General features: G+C 43.2%; 1 protein-coding gene and 1 pseudogene across 1 annotated transcript in view; both read right to left on the reverse strand.

Moving 5' to 3' along the window:
* LRP2 (LDL receptor related protein 2) overlaps nucleotides 1-6,952 on the reverse strand; it is a 242,363-nt gene extending 235,411 nt beyond the window's left edge. Inside the window, exon 1 of the mRNA XM_019633298.1 lies at nucleotides 6,644-6,952. Coding sequence (XP_019488843.1) covers nucleotides 6,644-6,722 — 79 coding nt within the window. The 5' untranslated portion in view covers nucleotides 6,723-6,952. The remainder of the gene's footprint in view (nucleotides 1-6,643) is intronic.
* A 5,325-nt stretch (nucleotides 6,953-12,277) lies between these two features.
* LOC109377073 (interferon-induced protein with tetratricopeptide repeats 1-like) lies at nucleotides 12,278-16,157 on the reverse strand (annotated as a pseudogene).
* Between the last annotated feature and the right edge of the window lie 2,588 nt (nucleotides 16,158-18,745).

Below are 18,745 nucleotides of genomic sequence, written 5' to 3' on the forward strand. Positions count from 1 at the left end.
TTAAAAAAAAAAAAAAAAAAAAAGAATTCTTTATGCCACAAATAAACCTTCTAGAATTCCTTCTTTCTTCTGTTCCTCTTAACTTAAAGCTGCAACCTAATCACATGAACACAGAAGACTATGTCTTTTGCCCTAATGTTCCCAATACTTGCCCTCCTCCAATTCACTGAGTTATCTATCCCAGGGCTGCCTGCTCTTGAGAAATTTCTACAGCCTTTTCAAGTCTGTCTTCATATATAAAATGAAAATAACATCAGTTGATTTTATCTGATAAGGTGTAACTTGTTGTTTTTGTACACCACCATCTATTCACCATTCTCCTGGTAGTTTTACCCCAGTTTCCCTCTAGAGTCCAACCTTAGTCCATGGGTTTAGGGACCAAGCATGTGACCCAAGCCTAAGCCATGGGCACACTTCATGCCCCTGGATAGACTGATTGGTTCTCCCATGAGCTTATGACCGAAGCAGAGCCCCTAAGATGTACCTGAGACTTCTGCTGAGAACAATTAAAACAAACACTCTTGTTCTTTCCCCGTGGACATGACATGAAAGGATGTGGCTCCCAGAGTCAGGAACAGCCATCTTATAACACCAGAGGAGAAAACGTTTGAGAACAGTCATCTCAGAGCCAGGAAACTGAGAGAGAAACCAGGTCAGCATAACATTGGCTGAGCCCCCATGTTATAATAGGTTGAGCCAAATGAATGAAGTGGCCAATATTTGATTATTTATAACCTAGAAACACAGCAATTCCATAAGGTTCAACCCAATAGCTGTATCTTTTCAATTATATACTTCAACAAACTTCTTTTTTGGCTTCAGGCAGTTCAACTTAGGCTTCTGTCATTTACAAACATAAGAGTCCAGACTAATGTGTAAAGTCGTTGTAGAAAGTTTGTCAATATGCACAAGTGCATCATTCAAAGAACTACTTATAAAAAATAAAAATAAAAAAATAGTATATATATAAAACTTAAGGAGGTGACCGGTTAGCTCAGTTGGTTACAGCATGGTGGCGATAACACCAAGGTTACCAGTTCAATCCCCACATGGGCCACTGTGAGCTGTGCCCTCCGTAAAAGAGTCAACAATGCCATTGTAGCATGAAAGCAATGTGTAACCAATGACCATGGCTGTTCCCCCATAAAATTTAAAAACAAAAAGTTAAATTCTTGAACAGGCTAATAATGATGGATAGAAATACATGAGACTTCACAGTCTGAAAAACTTTTCACACTCACTGTCTCACTTAATCAGCATAAATTACCTTATAAGGTAGATATGTGCCCATTTTGCATATAAGAAAACTGATCCAGAACAGTTGAGTATGTTGTACTGAATTTTCCAGGTAGTAAATGGCAGAGTTGGGATTCAAAGCCAGATCTTCTAACCCCCAAATCTCACTCTTCCCATTTCATCTCACAATGCCGAGATTGTTGAGAAATTGCTTAGGAAACATTTGCACAGACCCCTATGGAACACATGAAGCATCAAAAAAGTGTGTGACATTTCAAAACAGCTACCAATCTGATCATTTTAAAGAAGCAGCCCAAAACTGAGGCTGAAACATGTCAAATCTTTCTAATGTGGGTGAGATCCTGACCATGGTTATTAGAAACTAGTAAATGATTACCTAAGAATCTTAAATGGAAAGCTGCTGTCTAACATAACTGTTAAACCCTAGATTCCTCTTTTCATTTCTCATCCTCCTTGACCTTCCTGTAGCATTGATACCCCTGACTCATTAACACACTGGAAACATTTAATAAATGTTTGCAGAATGCCACAATGGTGACAATTTTTAAAAACTCCTTAAGATTACAAAGTTAATAGCGTATGATATAACCATTTGAGCTATGCTAACAAAGGCTCCATCAGATTCATTTTCCCCACCCTAGAACAGGGCTTCAAAATTAGTACCTTTTTAATTGTTCTATCTCAAACAGTCAGTTGTGACAATCCCTTTCCTCTCAATTCAACAAACTTTGGTGAGCAGCTCTACTTTTTATATACCTTGTTCTAGCTGCCAGAACTTAACAGAAACACCAAAGCCAATATTATAATGTGCTTCTAGTCACACAGGAAGTAGAGACTTAGGTTCCCAGTATCATTATTAAAACTGATTTTAAAATTTAATTAAACATTATTTAAAAGTTGACAATGTTTTTAGAATGCCTGCTTAGAGAACGTGGACACTGATTCACCATGACCTAATAATTACCTTGAATAAGATTAAAAACCTAGTCACTTAGCTGTCTGCACTATGAAACCCAGGGATCTTCAGGAATTTGCTTTGCTGGCCCATGATTTTGAAAAATGGACCTGAGGGTATGGTCTTTGGGAAGTTGGAGTACTGTCTCGACATAAGTTCTGGACCAAGCTCAAACGTAGGATTCCTCTTAGGCCTGGGATAGGTGACCCATCCAATTTTTTAAGAAAATTCACCAAAATTATGTTTTCAACATATTTTGCCTCATCTGATAGGTCAGGATAAACAGAAAAGGAATCTAGAAAATTCCTCAACCAGCCAGGCTGGGGACATTCAAAGGACAGGTATACAAACATGGTTAAGTGGAAAATGAGGAGGCTTGGGTTCAAATTTTAGCTCTAGAGAAAACCACAAGCCCTCAGGCAAGACATTTAACCCACACCTCCTTTCAGTCCCATCAGTGCCCTCCCTTCCCTCCAGGGTTTAGTTGCTTACCTATAAAATAATGCAAGTAGACCAGTTGATATATAAGGTTTAACCGAGCTATAAAAGTGTGAGTATCTATTAAAACAGGACAGGCACAAGGTTGAAGGGAGTTTAAGCAGAAATCCTATAGAGACAGGCAAGGAAGAACTTCAAGCAGAGAAAGAGAAGTCAATTGCTGTGAAATAAAAGCAGCAGTGAGGTATCAGAGATGTAATAAAAACAAAATGTTGCATGTTGGCTATTGGTCCCACATCCTTTTAAACATAAACTTCGCTGGAAGCTGGAGTTGTCATAAAAGCTGATACTAATTATAAAGGGCATAACCAAACTTTTATTGGATGAAAGAATTTAACTTTGGGGGAAAAAAAGAATTTAACTTTGTTAAAGATCAATACCATTTTCTCAAAAAACTTCAAGTCACCTCCTTGGATCTGGGAATTCCTCAAAAGAAATATTAGTGAAAAATGCTTAAAGACTTTCCTATGTGCATTTGAAAACTGGAAATATGAATAGTGAGCAAAAGAATGTTACTTTAAGTGTTGGTCAATGTAATAAATAAATATAATTGCTAGTTTATGATCATTGTCTATATGCCTTACACCATGTCAAGCACTTTTATCTCTGTATGTTGATAAAATGCCATGAAATAAAATTATCTTATTATCAAATCAATTTTGCAGATAAGCAACCTGAGCAATGCAGAGTGAAGTGACTTCCCCAAGATCACACAGCTAGAAAGTGGCAAAGCCATTGCTGGGCAGCTTGATTCAAGAGTTCATGCTTTCCCCAATTTTTTTTTTTAAAAAGCAGTATACAAAACTGAGAAAAATGCAAGTAATTTTTAGCTACAGATGTGCTATGATTATTTAAAAAGACTAAGCATAAAGCACTCAGAGTTCTTTTCCAATTTCTAATGATACAAAGTTTGCAGTAAGATCCTACCTAAACTATAATGCTAAAATAAGGGCATTTAGGGCCAGCCGAGTGTCTCAGTTGGTTAAGAGGACGAGCTCTGAGCAACAGGTCACCAGTTCGATTCCCACATGGACCTGTGAGCTGCGCCACAGCTGAGCTGCCACTGAGCTGCCAACAGGTGACAGGATGGCTCTGCTGGTGATAGCTGTTGCTCTTAACAACAAAGTTGCCGGTTCGACTCCCCGCATGGGATGGTGGGCTACGCCCACCTGCAACTAAGATTGAACATGGCACCTTGAGCTGAGCGGCAGTGGGTGGCCGGATGGCAACTGGACTTGGAGCTGAGCTAGCTGTGCCCTCCACAACTAAGATTGAAGGACAACAACTTGGCTGTTCCCCTTCCCCAATTCCCCAACACTGTGCCCCTTCCCCAATTCCCCAATAAAACCTTGAAAAAATAAAACAATAAAATAAAATAAGGGCATTTACAATGTCATCATGCTTTACTTCGCCTGATAAGTCATAATCAATACAAGAATGTAAAAATCTTAAACTTCCAGGCTGAGGACATTCAGAGAATAAGTATGTAAAAATGATCAAGTAGGAAGACTGGGTGTGAAGATACTTGGGTTCAGGTCACAGAAACGTGAAAAGATTTTCTGCAAAAATATCTACAGTTAGGGAGCAGCAGGTGGATTTTACCTTATGTGGCAAAGACTTGCAAAATGCCCCTTGGCTTCTCTAGTAATCTCACACACGGATAGTAACTGAAGGAGCATAATATTTTTAGTACAAAACAAAAGAAACAGAAAAATACAGAGAGAGTCACACACTTTAGCAGTTAAATGATAGGCTCCGGAGTCGGGGTTTCTTGGATTGCCTCACAGCTCTGCCATTTCCTGGCAGTGTGACCTTGGGCAAGTTACTGAATTGCTCTGTGCCTCCATTTCCCCTCTGTAAAATGGAGAGTAAGAGGACCTTCTTTAAAGGGCAATGATGAAGATTAGGTGAGTCAATAAGTATAAAGTACTTAGAACAAGACCTGCCACACATAGAAGTGTGTGATCTGTTACTATTATTGTACATGTTACTACAGTATATATTATTATTATTATAGAATGGGAAGATGGATGGATCTATAGGACCAAGAAGAGTAAGCATAGGTTACTTGGAGACTAAACCACCAATCTAGGGGAGAAAGCATCTGTTTTGGTTGTATGGGGACAACCCAGATGTATCCCAGGTGAATCCGGATAAGATTTCCTTTTGCCAGGCACTGACAGGAACATATAGTAAATCCTATACCTATATTTAGGACATGGGATATGTATAACCCTAAGCGCTGAGGCAAACCCTCCACAATAATATTAAATCCTCTTTCTGTGTAAGCAACACTGAGAAAAGGTGTTCAGAGTAAGAATTATTAACGGTCTCCCCCAACCTCTCCTCCCTTTCCAAAGATTTTTACAAGACCAGTGGGATTCGTTGGCGTTTCCAAACTTCTTCCCAGGAAATCTGAAATGGGTACCGCTAGGAGCGGCTGTATAATTACTTAGTTGATTCCCTCTAAGGAGCTTACGCTAAGAATTGAGGAAAGAAAGCAGATTAACCATTTGAATACATGCCGCGGCCCATCCACAAGCCCTCCCCTCTCTCCGCCATAAATGGGGGTTTCTACAGTCTCCACCCGTCAACCCCAATATGTGATCCAGGAAAATCAATTTATTGCTTTGACTAATCCTACAACAATAGGGGTTTCATTTTCATTGTAGGGCAATTAAGTTGTCCGACGGAAGGAACAGGAGAGGGGGTGGTGCTCTCCCATCCCCACAGACAGATTAGTCCCCGTGGAGGCAGCAGCGTTCGCTCTGTCTGTCTGGTGGTGGGTCACACGCGGCTCCCGGCTGCTACCTAGCAACGCAAAGCCAGGGAGAGACCTCGCGGGTTCCCCTGCCTCCTCCTCACACTTCCCATTCATCCTTAGTGTTTCTCTCTTTTCTCTCTCTCTCTCTCTCTCTCTCTCTCTCTCTCTCTCTCTCTCTCTCTCTCTCTCCCTCTCTCTCCCTCTCCCTCTCGCTCCCTCCCTGCCTTCCCGCTGTTCTCTAGGTCCTCAAGCTCTCTCTCTCCCCCCTTCTCTTCCTTACCCTCTCTACTTGCTTGTCTTCTCTGTCCTCGTCCCCTTACTGGTTTTATTCTCTCCACTTCTTCCTCCTTCTCTTTCTCTGCCTCTGTTTCTGTAAAAAACGTAAACTCCCCGACAACCTGAGAGAAGTTTGAAGCGTTTCATACCAGAAACTTTCTCCATTCGAGCGCTCAAAACTCTGGCCGCGCAGACGCGCCCCATTCATCAACACAAAAGCCCCCACCACCCGATGGAAAGGAAAACCCTTCAAGAAAATGCTTCAGTATATCAGCCGCTCTCTCAGCCAATCCCACTTCCCAGCCTTATCTTGGCTCGCAAATGATCTGTATCAAGATGCGGTCTCTTGGGGGGTCACCGCGGGACCAAGTTTCGCTGGTGAAAAGAGGCGGGGGTGCTTTAGCCCGCAGCCTGGGCGAGCAAAGGGATCTCCCCCGCGAGGCGCTGCAGGTGGAAAACTACGCACGGAGCAGTGCGGAGGACCTCTCAGCCCCGGAGTGAATAAATGGGGGTGGGGGTGGAGCACAGGCTGCGCACTCATAGAGGAGACCTTCATGCTTAGGGTTCCAACCGCAAAGTGCTTTCCAGAAGGCTCGGTATAAACTCCCGTGGGAACAAAGACGGGGTCCCCGTGGGGTGCGCTGTCACCAAAACCGGCGGGGCTGCTTTCTCAAGTTTGCGGCTGTTCAGTTCCCGGGCGGGCAAAGGAGGGGCGCTCCTGCTTGCCTCTCGCTGGGCAACCTGAGCGCCCCAGGGGGAGCCTCTCCGGCGCCGCCGCCCGCCCTGGCCCGGGCCCTGCCTCGCTCTCCTCTGCCTGCCTGCGGACTCGACCCTGTCACCACCGCTGGGGAAGTCCGGCGCTCCGCGCGGAGCTCAGCCGGGAGGGAGCTTACCTTGGCCGCTGGCCGGCGCCAGGCAAACGGCGAAAGCCAGGAGCAGCGTGCACGCCACTGCCGCCACCCTGCGCTCCATCCCGCCGACGGCCGGGGGCTCCGGCCTCGCCGTTCCTTCCCTGGGAGGTGGGCGCGCGTCACACGCAGCAGCAGCAGCAGCAGCAGCAGCAGCAGCAGCAGCAGCAGCAGCAGCAGCAGCAGCAAGCAGCCGCAGCGCCTCCGCTCGCGAGCGCTCTGTTAGACCAGCGCCTCGGCGGGCTCCCACTAGCAGAAAGCTGGCCCGCTCAGGGCGTCCGGTTTTTCTACCCGCGCCAGTCCCCACCCTCCAGACAGTGCATAAAGCCCTTTAGACCCGACCGCCCCGGAACTAGCATGCGGGAATCCAGCGGGGAAGGCCCCCTGCCGCCCGGCCCGCCCCCTGCATTTTGCAGCTGGGAGGAGTGGGGACTCGAACGCGGGCTCACACGTGCACACTCCACACGTACTTACTCAGAGTCTCACACATACAATCGCACCCACGTCTCACCGTCACGCAAACTGACACACGCAGTTCACACGCGCGTCCATACACTCAGTCACACACACGTGTGCACGCACTCCACACTCACACTGACACACGTGCACGCATACTTCACAGCTACATACTCTTCATTCATACGCGCTCATACTCCTTACAGTCACATACTCACATGCGAACACTTACACGGATTCACTCACACGAGGGGACCAGCTGCCCTAGCCTCTCCGCAGGATTTGCCTCCGCACAGAAGTCGGGTAGGCAGTCCAACGGGAAATGTGCCACCGACACAGCCTTAAAAAAGGAAGACAATTAAGAGAAGGAAGAGACAGGGGAAGGGAAGGGAAGGGAAGGGAAGGGAAGGGAAGGGAAGGAGTCAAGAGCCTGCTGGCGAGATCTGTGATCATTCTCTGGTCTGCAGTCCCCTAGGCTCCATGGGACACGCTGCTTTCTCCCAGAGCTGAGGCGCTGAGATGAAGTGCTCTGTGTTTTTACAAGTTATGAAGGGGGTTGGCTCCATGTTGGGGAGGACGTTGGATCCTTGTTTAGCTTTTCTTAAGCACCATATCTACAGGTGTCACGGCCAGATCGCACTTGTTACAAATCTGTTCATTTTGAAACAAAGTTGCAAAGAATGAAGGTTTTCTCGATCGTGCCGGTTCCCCTTTAAACGAGGAAGAAGTGTTAAGGGGTTCGGAGAACTCCTCCGCTCCCCTCTTTGGTGCAGCGGTAAGTTTGACTGACTGGGGGCCAGACTCCAAGAGCACTGCAAGTGACCCTTACACTCACCCTCAGAGCATCGTCCTCAGCCGGTACGTGACACCAGAGCTGACAGAAAGAAAGGGGGGTTGGTGCACAACCTAGTTCCTGGTCCTGGGAGCCCTGCATGAGGAAAGGATGTTTCCAGACCTGGGGTCACACACACACACACACACACACACACACACACACACAAACAAATCCTGCCCCTGTCCCAGGACTAACTTCGCATCGGGTCCCCAAGCTCCTAGTCCTGGTCCAGACTCAGGAGCCTTCTCTGTCCGCCAGAGGCGGTAACCATGCTGGCGACAGCCCTGTTTCCACGTAATCCCGGGGCAGGGTCCCCTCGCCTCGCCCTCCCCAGGGGCGAGAACCTGCCAGTTAATGCCACCCCCTCCTCTCCAGAGCACGAGTCGTCTGGGGCTCTGGTGATCCCCAACAGTCCGGATCGTGTACCCTCCGTGGGCTTTGGAGGTTAATGAAGCTTTGGGGAGGTGGGGGTGGGGGTGACAGGTATTACTTTTGAAAGACAAAGAGTGGGAGAAATAGACGCAGAAAAAGAAAACTAAGACTTAAAAAAAGAAAAATAGGGTGGGAGACAGGGCGGGAGAGATTTCGTGGCTTTCTTTTCAGGATTTCTGAATTTGAAAATCCAGAGTTCTCTGCTCTGACCAGAGTCACCGGAATGCTATTTGCCTTCCTGCGGCGCGGAGGAGGAGGCAGGATTGGGGACCTAAGGGGTAGAGGGGGCCAGGGAATGAGGAGGATGAGCCGGATGGGAGGAGGGAAGCTGCGAGGGGGCAAGAAGCTGCGCTTTAGTCTTGGCTGATTTATGCCGGTTCCGGGCGGCCGGGGCGATGGTACGAGACCGCGCGGAGGTCAGGCCAATCCGACGCCCGCCGGGGCCGCTGCGCAGTCAATGAGCGTCCCCGCACCCGGCGTTACAAAGAACAGCCGAGGGCGCTGGGGAGGCCCGCGCCTGGGCCCGCCCGCAGGCCGGGGAACCGCATGCACGGGAGGAGGGTCGCTCCCAGGACGCGCGTGGGCGCGAGAGGGTGAGAGCGAGCGTATATGCGTGCGCGCGCGCGTGTCCTTTCACTGTCGCAACCGAGGCTCTAAACATTCCTTTCTGCACTGAGGGGTTTTTTTCCTCATTGTTGTCTTTGTGCTCCTGTGTTGCCAACTTACTGGAATTCCTGACGTGGTTGCACAGCAGGGCTCAGGCTGACCGTAGGAGCCAGCTGCGTTTGTGTACAGGCCGACCCCGCCGTTAATCCCAGAATAACGCCGGAGAAGGGGCTGGGAGGGGGGGAATGGAGAGAGAACGGGAGGGAGGGGAGCAGATAAAGGTGGATGGGGATAAGGGACGACTAACAGAGCACGGCCCCTCATTTCCAACACTGTGTATGTAAACTCACACGTTCACACCCTCTTCCGCTAGAAAAAAAAATTTTTTTTCTCATTGCAACCCAAACTCGTGCCGCTTGAAAACAGGTATCTTTTGCAGCCCGCACCATGTGCGTGTTTATCTCCGGTATCTAGACCTGAGAATGATCGTTCCTAGATTTGGAGAGTTTTAAGCTAAACACCAGCATCTGGGAAAGCGCAGGTTAATAATGCATTGTGTGATTTAAGTCAACATTGTTTCTATATAATGCAAAAGTGTAATTTCTTTCTTTTCCACATTGCTCTATACATATATGTATATGAGACTTTACAGAGTGGTTAACCAAAAGAGAAGGAGATGAAAGTGCAAAAAATGAAATTTATTGTAATAAATTTATGTTAATTGGCTTCCTTGATATACTTTTGACTTGTCTGTATTATTTTACTTATGCGTTTCAACACCAAATGACTGGAAATATTTTCAGAGCATTTTTTTCCTGTCCTAAACCAATTTCTGCTTTTTGCAATGGGGATGAAGTTGTAAAATCTCCTTGAGTAAAATCCAACTTCAGTTTGCTGTTAATTCAACCCAGATTTACCTCCTGAGTGCCATAGAGCCAACGGCCCACTGAACTATTCTAAGCCAATGTTCCTAAAACCACAAACTCAACATGATGGAGCCTGAACCATAAACCTTCAGTGTTTCTTATCTCAGTAAGAGGCACCATCATCATCTGCCCCGGAGGCCAAGGCCTTAACCATCATTCTTGACTCCGCCCTCTTTTCCCCCACCCCCTATGCAATCAATCATGAAATTCTGTTAACTCAAGTTCCTCAATCCACTTCTCTCTCCAACCCACCCACTTCTCTCAACCTCACTGCCAACAGCCACCAACCTCTCATCTGAATTAAGGCAGGAGTCTTGTAATGGACTGCTTGATGTCAATTTTGGCCCCTCCATCTATCCATCTATTTTCCATTGCGGAAGCAGACAATACGAAGTGATATTTCCAATACAAAGTGACTAGTGCTTTCACACAAAAGTCATTACCCATTAGAGGGTTATAAAATCAATTTAGTAGGACAGAATAATTTTCAAACGAAATAGAACAGAATAAGAACTAAAATAACTTTCATATAGAAAGGATATGTATTGTTTTACTAAACTTTTTTCATATATATGAAAATCACCATGTAAAATACGTTTATTATACATCTCAGTCGAAAAATTTTGAGGTTATCTCTCCACAAATTACTTATTAATTTAAAAAAGTAAGTAGTAATTTTAAGTGGAGAAACTGACATGTTTTAATAGGTTTTATTATTATCTAGGTATGGTAAAGTCAACAGATCAGGAGTGGACTGCCATTGAAAAGATAGTTTATTATACTCACAGATCCCAAGAGAGGGAATACAGATTATACCTTTCGGGGCCACATAGGGAACCACTGAAGTCTTCACTCTGAGAGGGAAAGCGGGGTGGGGGGAACTATGGGCAAGCACCTCTACTGTGGTTTCCAAGGGAAGGACCAGGCAGGCATGGTAAGCAGGTTTATGACTGGCTAGTTAGTATTCGAAAAGCCCTCCCTGGGGAGAACTGCCAAGGGGAAACAATAAGGGAGGCAGGAGGTCAAGGCAAGGTGACCAGGCATATTATCAGGTTTCCCCAACAAGGTGTGTCCAGCATATGCATGCAGGGCAGATGTTAAGGCATCAAGATTTCAGGAATGTGGTAAACACAACATATACCACATGGTATTACTGACAAAAATGCATACCCCAAATCTAATCATGAGCATGCATCAGATAAACATAAACTGAGGATCATTCTTTAAATAACCAACTTGTATTCTTCAAAACACTGCAAGGTCATGAAAGACAAAGGAAGGCGAGAAGCTTTTTACAGATAAGACAATGAAATGCAACACATGGTCTTGGGATGGACTTGGACTGGGGGATATGTAGCTCTAAAGGTATTATTGAGAAAGTGGCATTTCAACATGGACTGATTGGATAATAGTTTCATATAATGTTAAACTCTCTGATATTGGTCACAAAAGAGAATGTCCTTGTTCTTAGGAAATATACCGTGAAGTATTTAAGGGTTCATGATTTTGTAACTTATTCTCAAATAATTCAGAAAAAAAGTGTGTGTGTTAGAAAAAGAGAAAGCAAATGGGCAAGAGTATGTGAGAGTTTCTTGCACTATTCTTGCAATTTTTCTGTGAACTTGAAATATTAAAATAAAATGATTATTTATTTATTTATTTATTTAAAAAAAAAATTTTTTTTTTAAGCTGAGCCATTCTGCCACCTGTTAGCAGCTCAGCAGCTGCTCAACTCAGGCCAGGACTCGAACCGCTGTTGCTCAGAACTCGCACTCTTGAGCGAGCTCTTAACCAACTGAGCCACTCGGCCGGCCCAAAATGATTTTTTTTTTTTTAAGTTTGAGAAATTTTGCATTAAATCATAAGTTCCACAAGGACTGGTCCTCTCTTTTCTCCCAGTGTTTGCTCCTATTATTCCCTCTGTTTAGAACACTCTTCCCCTCCCAATCCTCCCCATCATCTGCTTAATTTTCCAGTCTCATCTAAAATATCTCATCTTCTTCCAGGAAACCTTCCCTAACTCCCCATACTGACTTAGGAAGCCCTTCTTTTTTTTTTTTTTCTTTTAATGTAATGTTTTATTTGTTACAAGTCTACTATATAGCATTCACAGAGAAATGGTTTCTCTCTCTTTCCCTCACTCACACACAGATATATTTTATTTCACTAATATTTTATCATGTTTGAGTAATTGTTCAAAATTACATCATTACACAATATGTTTCTGAAAGCAGCAAACAGAAAAGATGATTAGTAGCTGTTAACCTAAAAACAAATGAAATGTGACAGTGGTCCATATTTCAGGGCCTGAGAACATGTCCCACAGAGTTCTTAAAGCCAGCAGCCAGCCTCATAATGCTCCATTCAAAAGCCCCACTCATAATGCTCCAAGGTTTTATTCATTTCTCCTTTCAATTTGTATATGAACCCAAGGATGCTCAAGCTTTCTACATCAAGCATTTCTCCGAAGTTTCTTTAAAGCCAATTTCTCCAAAACAATGATACTTTGATCCTTTAAAAACTATGCCTTTTCTGTTTTTACTTATTTTAAATAATAGGTAATTGCATCAACTTCCTATTTCCTTTGAAATTTCTAAAATTGACTATAGTAGAAATATACCTCTTACACTTTTTCTTGTTCAAGAGATTTCATGCATGACACTTTTTGATAAACGCTGTAATGTTTTTAGCAGTTGCCTGTTTCTATGTACATATCTGCCAGACATATGTAAGCAAGGTCAAATGTGGGCTTTTGTTCCAGCGCAAATTCAAAAAGCGATATGGCTAATCTTGTCATTCTGTCATTTTCTCTATCCCGTCCTTAGACTGCCAGTTTGTAGCATTCTTTATTTGAAAACCTTGTGTTCTATAGCAAAGCCCTATCTGTTGATGCAGGAAGGCAGAGGAGGGTGTTGCCTGCAAGGCCATTTTTAAGTGCTGAAGAGCTTTATCCAGAGAGCCTCTTGTTCAGTAAAACGTGGCCGTGTATCGAAAGACGTAGGTCTGCAAGGACATGTTGTTCAGTGCTTCTTCAATGTACTTTTGTCCTTCAGCTTCTTGTCCTACATCTGGATGCTTCAAGGATAGGAGAGCCTTAATATATGCATCTTCAGATTTAACTTGATGGCCTGTTTAAGGGGGTGCAGAGAAAATGTGTCACTAATCTGGGATGCTTTCCAGGTGATAGGTGGTGACTGCATACCCAGTGCTGAATTCAGGGTGTGCAGGGTCCACTTCCAGAGCATTTTCAAAGCAGACCCTGGCCCATCCATAATTCTTCCCTCCACATTTCAGCAAGGCCCATCCTTCCTCACAGTCCACCTCCGAACACTCCATTCTATAGCAGGAGTGACTGAAAACTTCTTGCAAATGTTCTCCATCTTGTCCAGGGAAATCTGGACTTCTGCCAGTCTTCCAAGATGGCAATACAGCCAGGCATAGTTGCCCCCAGACAACCAGCCTTCTCCATCTGATTGGTTGGAATGTTCTTCTTGGATTAAGTCTTCAGCTTCTTTCAAGCTCTCCAGGGCTTCCTCATTCTGGCCTTTCAGGCATTTCACGAAGGCCAGTAGGTTGTGTGTTCTCACATTGTATTTGATGTCTAGGAACTCGATCTCATTGAAGACCCTGCTTTCTAAATCAGGCATTTCAGTCATGAACTAGCAACTCCCATGTAAAGTGACACCTCGGCTGTTTCAGCCTATCTTTGACCTGATCTTCATCAGCATTCTTACTCCATAGTTGCTATGAATTAGGCAGCAGTTCTGCAATGTTTTGTTTAGCTGGATGGGCTCCTCTGAGATCTGGCCAGCCTCCTTCCATAGTCCCTCATAGCTCTCTTGATTTCTCAGCCCAGCTCTGGTCACACTTGTCTTCCCATGGCCCCCACAAAGCTTCTCCCTCTGTAGCCAGAACAATTTGGAGCAGTCACGCTGACCATTATCAATCACTTGGTTACAACACTCCAATAGTTTTCCCATTATTCCTGGAATACAATTCAAAAAATTTTAGCATGGTCTATGAGCTATGGCATGATCTGGCCCCTGGCCATCTTTTGAACCTCATATGACAGTCCAGCCACACTGGCTTCTACTTGGTTCTTCAAACATACTATTTTCCCAGCGTTGAGGTTGCGATTAGGGGAGAGATAAACCGAATTCATAGAACTGCCTAAATTTCTGACCATGCTCTAGGTCTAGTTCCTAACCTAGTATATCTTAATAATAATCCTCCTTACTTGAGCAAACTTGAGTGGATCTCTGCCCCTTGCAAAACAGAGCCAGACTGAAACCATCAAAAAAGTGCCAAAAGACATCAAGGTATCTCACTACCAGCCAGCCCCAGTATGCTTCTGATATAATAACTGCAATTCACAAGGGAAGAACATTGTATTTATGACCCACTCCACTCCATCCCCCCACCTTGTTTTTTTTTACAACTTTTGACTTGCCAGCCTCAGCTCCAGGTCCTGAGTCAGAAGTCAGCTGCCTATTCCTGGTGCATAGCCAGGGCCAAGAAATCCACAGCAGGACCTAAAGGGACAACCAATGCAGCAGCCATGTTGTCCAAACCAAAAATGGAGACACCGGGTATAATGTGACAATGGAATCCTCCTGATGTACAAATATAGTCATATGAAAAGTCTTGGCAGGGGTTTAAAGAAACAACAGGGAATCCAACAAGTCTCACTGATTTTTTTTTTTTAAAAAGCTCAATAAAATTGGAACTTTCCTAAAAATTTTAGGGCTTAAAGGCATGACTGCAGGAAGCCCTGGGAGTCAGGTGGGCCTAAGATAGGCACAAATGTTCTGATCAGGTCAGTACCACGAGCACCAGAGTCAAGAACCTTTGCAGGGGTACTTCACAGTGCGTTGTGAGGAAGGCTGGGAATACAGTAAGTAGCAGGCTCAGACTGGGTAGCCTCACAGCTTTTAAATTCTTCTCTCTTAGCAACAATTTCTGCAGGCAAAGGGTAGTGAAAACATCTGCTTTGATAATGACTCTTGAGAACAAGATCAATACAATTCCATCAGTCCCACAGTCCATCTCTTATCTCAGGATTTATGAAAGGGCTGAAGGTTGTAGAAATGTGATACGCAGTTGAATATGCATGAAGAAAAGGCCTATATAAAGTCAGGATCCGTATTTGATCCTTCAGGTGAAATCGTCTAGGACAATTATCTCAGTATTACCATTACATGTAAATCCAGTCTTCAATGTCCAAAGATTTAGGAACGGGCACCAGAATTTAACCAGCTCCCTGTCAAAGTAGCCGAGTCTGTCTTGTTCACCACCTAATCCCCAGAACCTAGCACACAACCTGATACCTGGCAGGCCTCAATAAATGTCTGGTGAATTGATTAATTAATTAATTAATTAATTAATCAATTAAATAAAACCCGCATAAAGTCTGCATCTGTTTACTGGCATTTCACCCAAATCAGACCTTACAAGATGCAATTTCTTCTGAAGCGATCTTGAAATCACATATACTATGGGAAGCAGCCTCAAGGTATTTCAGAGTTTTAACTTCATGGCAGTACTTGCCTTTAGGGCCTACCACTAACTTTGCAATCTGAGTTCTTAAAGGATCAGTATTTCTCTAATGTTTCATGGGGGACATTTGTCAATACTTGGAGACCTTTTTGGCTGTTGCTACGGGGCGGGGGGGGTGTGTGTGTTCTACTTTCATCTAGTGGGTAGAGACCAGGGATGCTACTAAATATCTGACAATGAACAAGATAACCCCCCCACCACAAAGAATTATCTGCCATCAAATTTCACTAGTTTAAGATCAGGAAACATTGATATAGTACAATCAAATGGTTTGTGACAATGACATCTTTACACTGGATTTCAGACCTTTAGGTCTAGAATAGAATAATAAAGTTTGTTTAAAAACCACTTCTGCTAATTTCATCTTCCTAATAACTGGACAATCTAGTGGACAAAGGACTATAATTCCATAGCTCAGAGTTCGGTCAAGAGAAACAGATGGGGTATGCCAGGAAGCATTTCAAAATGGAGTAGATGCATATCGGTTCGCATGCTTCAGTGATGTTTTGGTAAATGCAAACAAAGCAAGAAGAGTACTTCTTTCCCCTCTTCTCTCTGGTTGACCAGCTGCTATTTTCCCCTCAAGCCTCAGGTCAAATGTTTTCTCCTTTGTGGTACAATCTCCTCCACCTTTCCCAGAGTCCTCTTTGTTTTTTCTAATTCCTTTCCCCAAAACACTTACCTTCATTAGGATTCTTGCCACATAGTATAAATTCTTTGATTACACTCATATCTCCTCCAATAAACTGTACTCTTTGAAATCTTTTTTAAATAAACTTTTTAACTGTAGAATAGATTTCCATAACAATTTCAAAGTACAGAGAACTCCCATATATCTCACACACATTTTAGCATATTATTAACCACTTACCTTAGTATGCTACATTTGCAACAATAAGTTAGCCATATTGATACATTATTATGAACTAAAAGTCCATACTTTTTTCAGATTTCCTTAGTTTTACCGAATGTCTTTTTTCTGTTCCCGGATCCCTTCCAGAATACACATGATATGTAGTCATCATGTCTCCTTAGGTTCCTCTTGGTTGTGACAGTTTTGAGGACAGTTTTTATTTTTGGTGGCTTTGACAGTTTTGAGGAGCAGTAGTTAGGTATTTTGTATAATGCCCCTCAACTGGGATTTGTCTGATGTATTTCTCATAATTAGACTGGGGTAATGGGTTTTGGGAGCAACACTACAGAGGTAAAGGGCCATTTTCTTCACATTATATCAAGAGTACATACTATTAACATGACTTATCATGTTGATGTTCATCTTGATCACCTGAGCTGTCAGGTTTCTCCACAGTAATCACTCCTTTTCCTCCTTTTCATTCTTTACTCTTTACAAGGAAGTTATTAGGCACAGCCCACAGTCAAGGAGTAGGAAGTTTTATACTCTACCTCCTGAGGATAAAGCGAGAGAACTCTTCTGCATGGTAGATTTATCTATTCACCCCTGTTTATTTACTTATTCAATAATTTGTTTATATCAATATGGAATTATGGATATTTTATAGTTTGGGTTATAATTCAATATTAGTTATTTTATTGCTCAAGTTGTTCTAGCTTTGGTCATTGGGAGCTCTTTCAGTTGGTTCCTATGTCCCTTTGCCATATACCTATAATTGGGGGGGTTTTGTTCTTTTCTTTTGAGCATTCCTTACTTTCTGGCTCTAGAAGACATCCCAGGCTCATCTTGTATATTCCTACCACTAGGCTGTAGCCCTTCAGGTATCTTGATGGAAAATACTCCATATTTTCCAAGACCACTCCTCCTTGGTGGCCTGAACTCCAGTGTTTATCTCACCAGCACCATGATACCACCAAAAGCTCTGATTCATCTTTTAACATTTTAGCACCCACTTCATATTAGACATCTTAGTTCAATGCAGTTTACACATTAGAAATGCCTTAAGGAGAAAAGTAGCAGAGACTTTCGGGCTTACCTCAAGCTTTCCCCCTTCTTTCTTGGATATTGGTCTCTCAAGTGCTAGGTGTCTTGTTGCTCTCCAATGCCTATAAACAGTTGTTTTAATTTTTAAATTTTTTTCGTATAATTGTGACTATTCTCTGATACTATGCCAAAACTCAAGTTGTAGTTTCTTAAAGGTTACTTTCAATATGGAATCTGAAACCATATCAATGAGATTTCATCCTCAGTAATATTGAAATTCATTGGCCTATCTTTCACTTTGAATGGATTTTGTGACATTATGCACTGGTGATTTAGATGATATCAGTGCACTCTTGTACAGTTTTTCCAAAAGCTGATACATTTCATCAAAGAATTTTTTCAAATCACTTTGGCTAACATCACCACAAAACTCATCCAAAAAAGTCTTTAAGTGTTGTTAAGCTATCGAGCTCCCAGTCACAGATACAAGCTTTCCAAAATTCTATTTTTCCAACTGAAAGCATAACATGTGCCTAATGATTTCAGGGCACCTTACTGTTACAAGATCTTCTTTAGTAACAAATGTGTCACAAAAAGAATAACACACTATATTTGAATATACTGCGAAACAATATTTGGATGATATATTATAAATAGTTTAAATAAGATTGTACTGGGGCCACGGTTAGCTCAGTTGGTTAGAGCACAGTGCACATAACACCAAGGTTGCCGGTTCTGTCCCTACATGGACCACTGAGATGCGCCCTCCACAACTAGATTGAAACAACTACTTGACTTGGAGCTGATGGGTCCTGGAAAAACACACTGTTCCCCCCAGAAAAATAAATAATTTTTTTAAAAAGGAAAAAAATTGTACCAATACGCTTCAGAATTTGTACATTCTGTCAGCATATTATAAAAATAATATTTAAGTCTAGAAATACCTCAACCTGAAAGGCAAATTAGACTAACTAGAAAAAAAATTTTTTAATTAGGATTAGGATAAAAATAAAAATACAACCTATCATTAACAATGTTTAGGAGGGTGATTAGCAGAGGTACATTGATCCTGCTGCCATCTGATTTCACTGACCGTGGTAATAGTTGACAGAAAACTTTTTAACAAAGTAGCTCCAAAGTTCATTCTTTAAAACTGACTTACTACTTATGTGACTCTTTACAGTCAAAAACCTTACTATTTCTCAAATTGGAAAATTGGACGTCCTAGAAGAGAGACATGCAAATTCTTTTCTTCCAGCATAGCCCCTTCCAGTAGGCAGATAAAGATAAGGGTATTTTCTATACGTTAGGGCCACAGAGTTGGCTGGTTTTCATCTGAGTTTGTGTCTTCACTAACCAGTCATGGGAAGGCTTCTCTC

The sequence above is a fragment of the Hipposideros armiger genome, unplaced genomic scaffold (assembly GCF_001890085.2).
Source record: "Hipposideros armiger isolate ML-2016 unplaced genomic scaffold, ASM189008v1 scaffold_1283, whole genome shotgun sequence".
Lineage (NCBI taxonomy): Eukaryota > Metazoa > Chordata > Mammalia > Chiroptera > Hipposideridae > Hipposideros > Hipposideros armiger.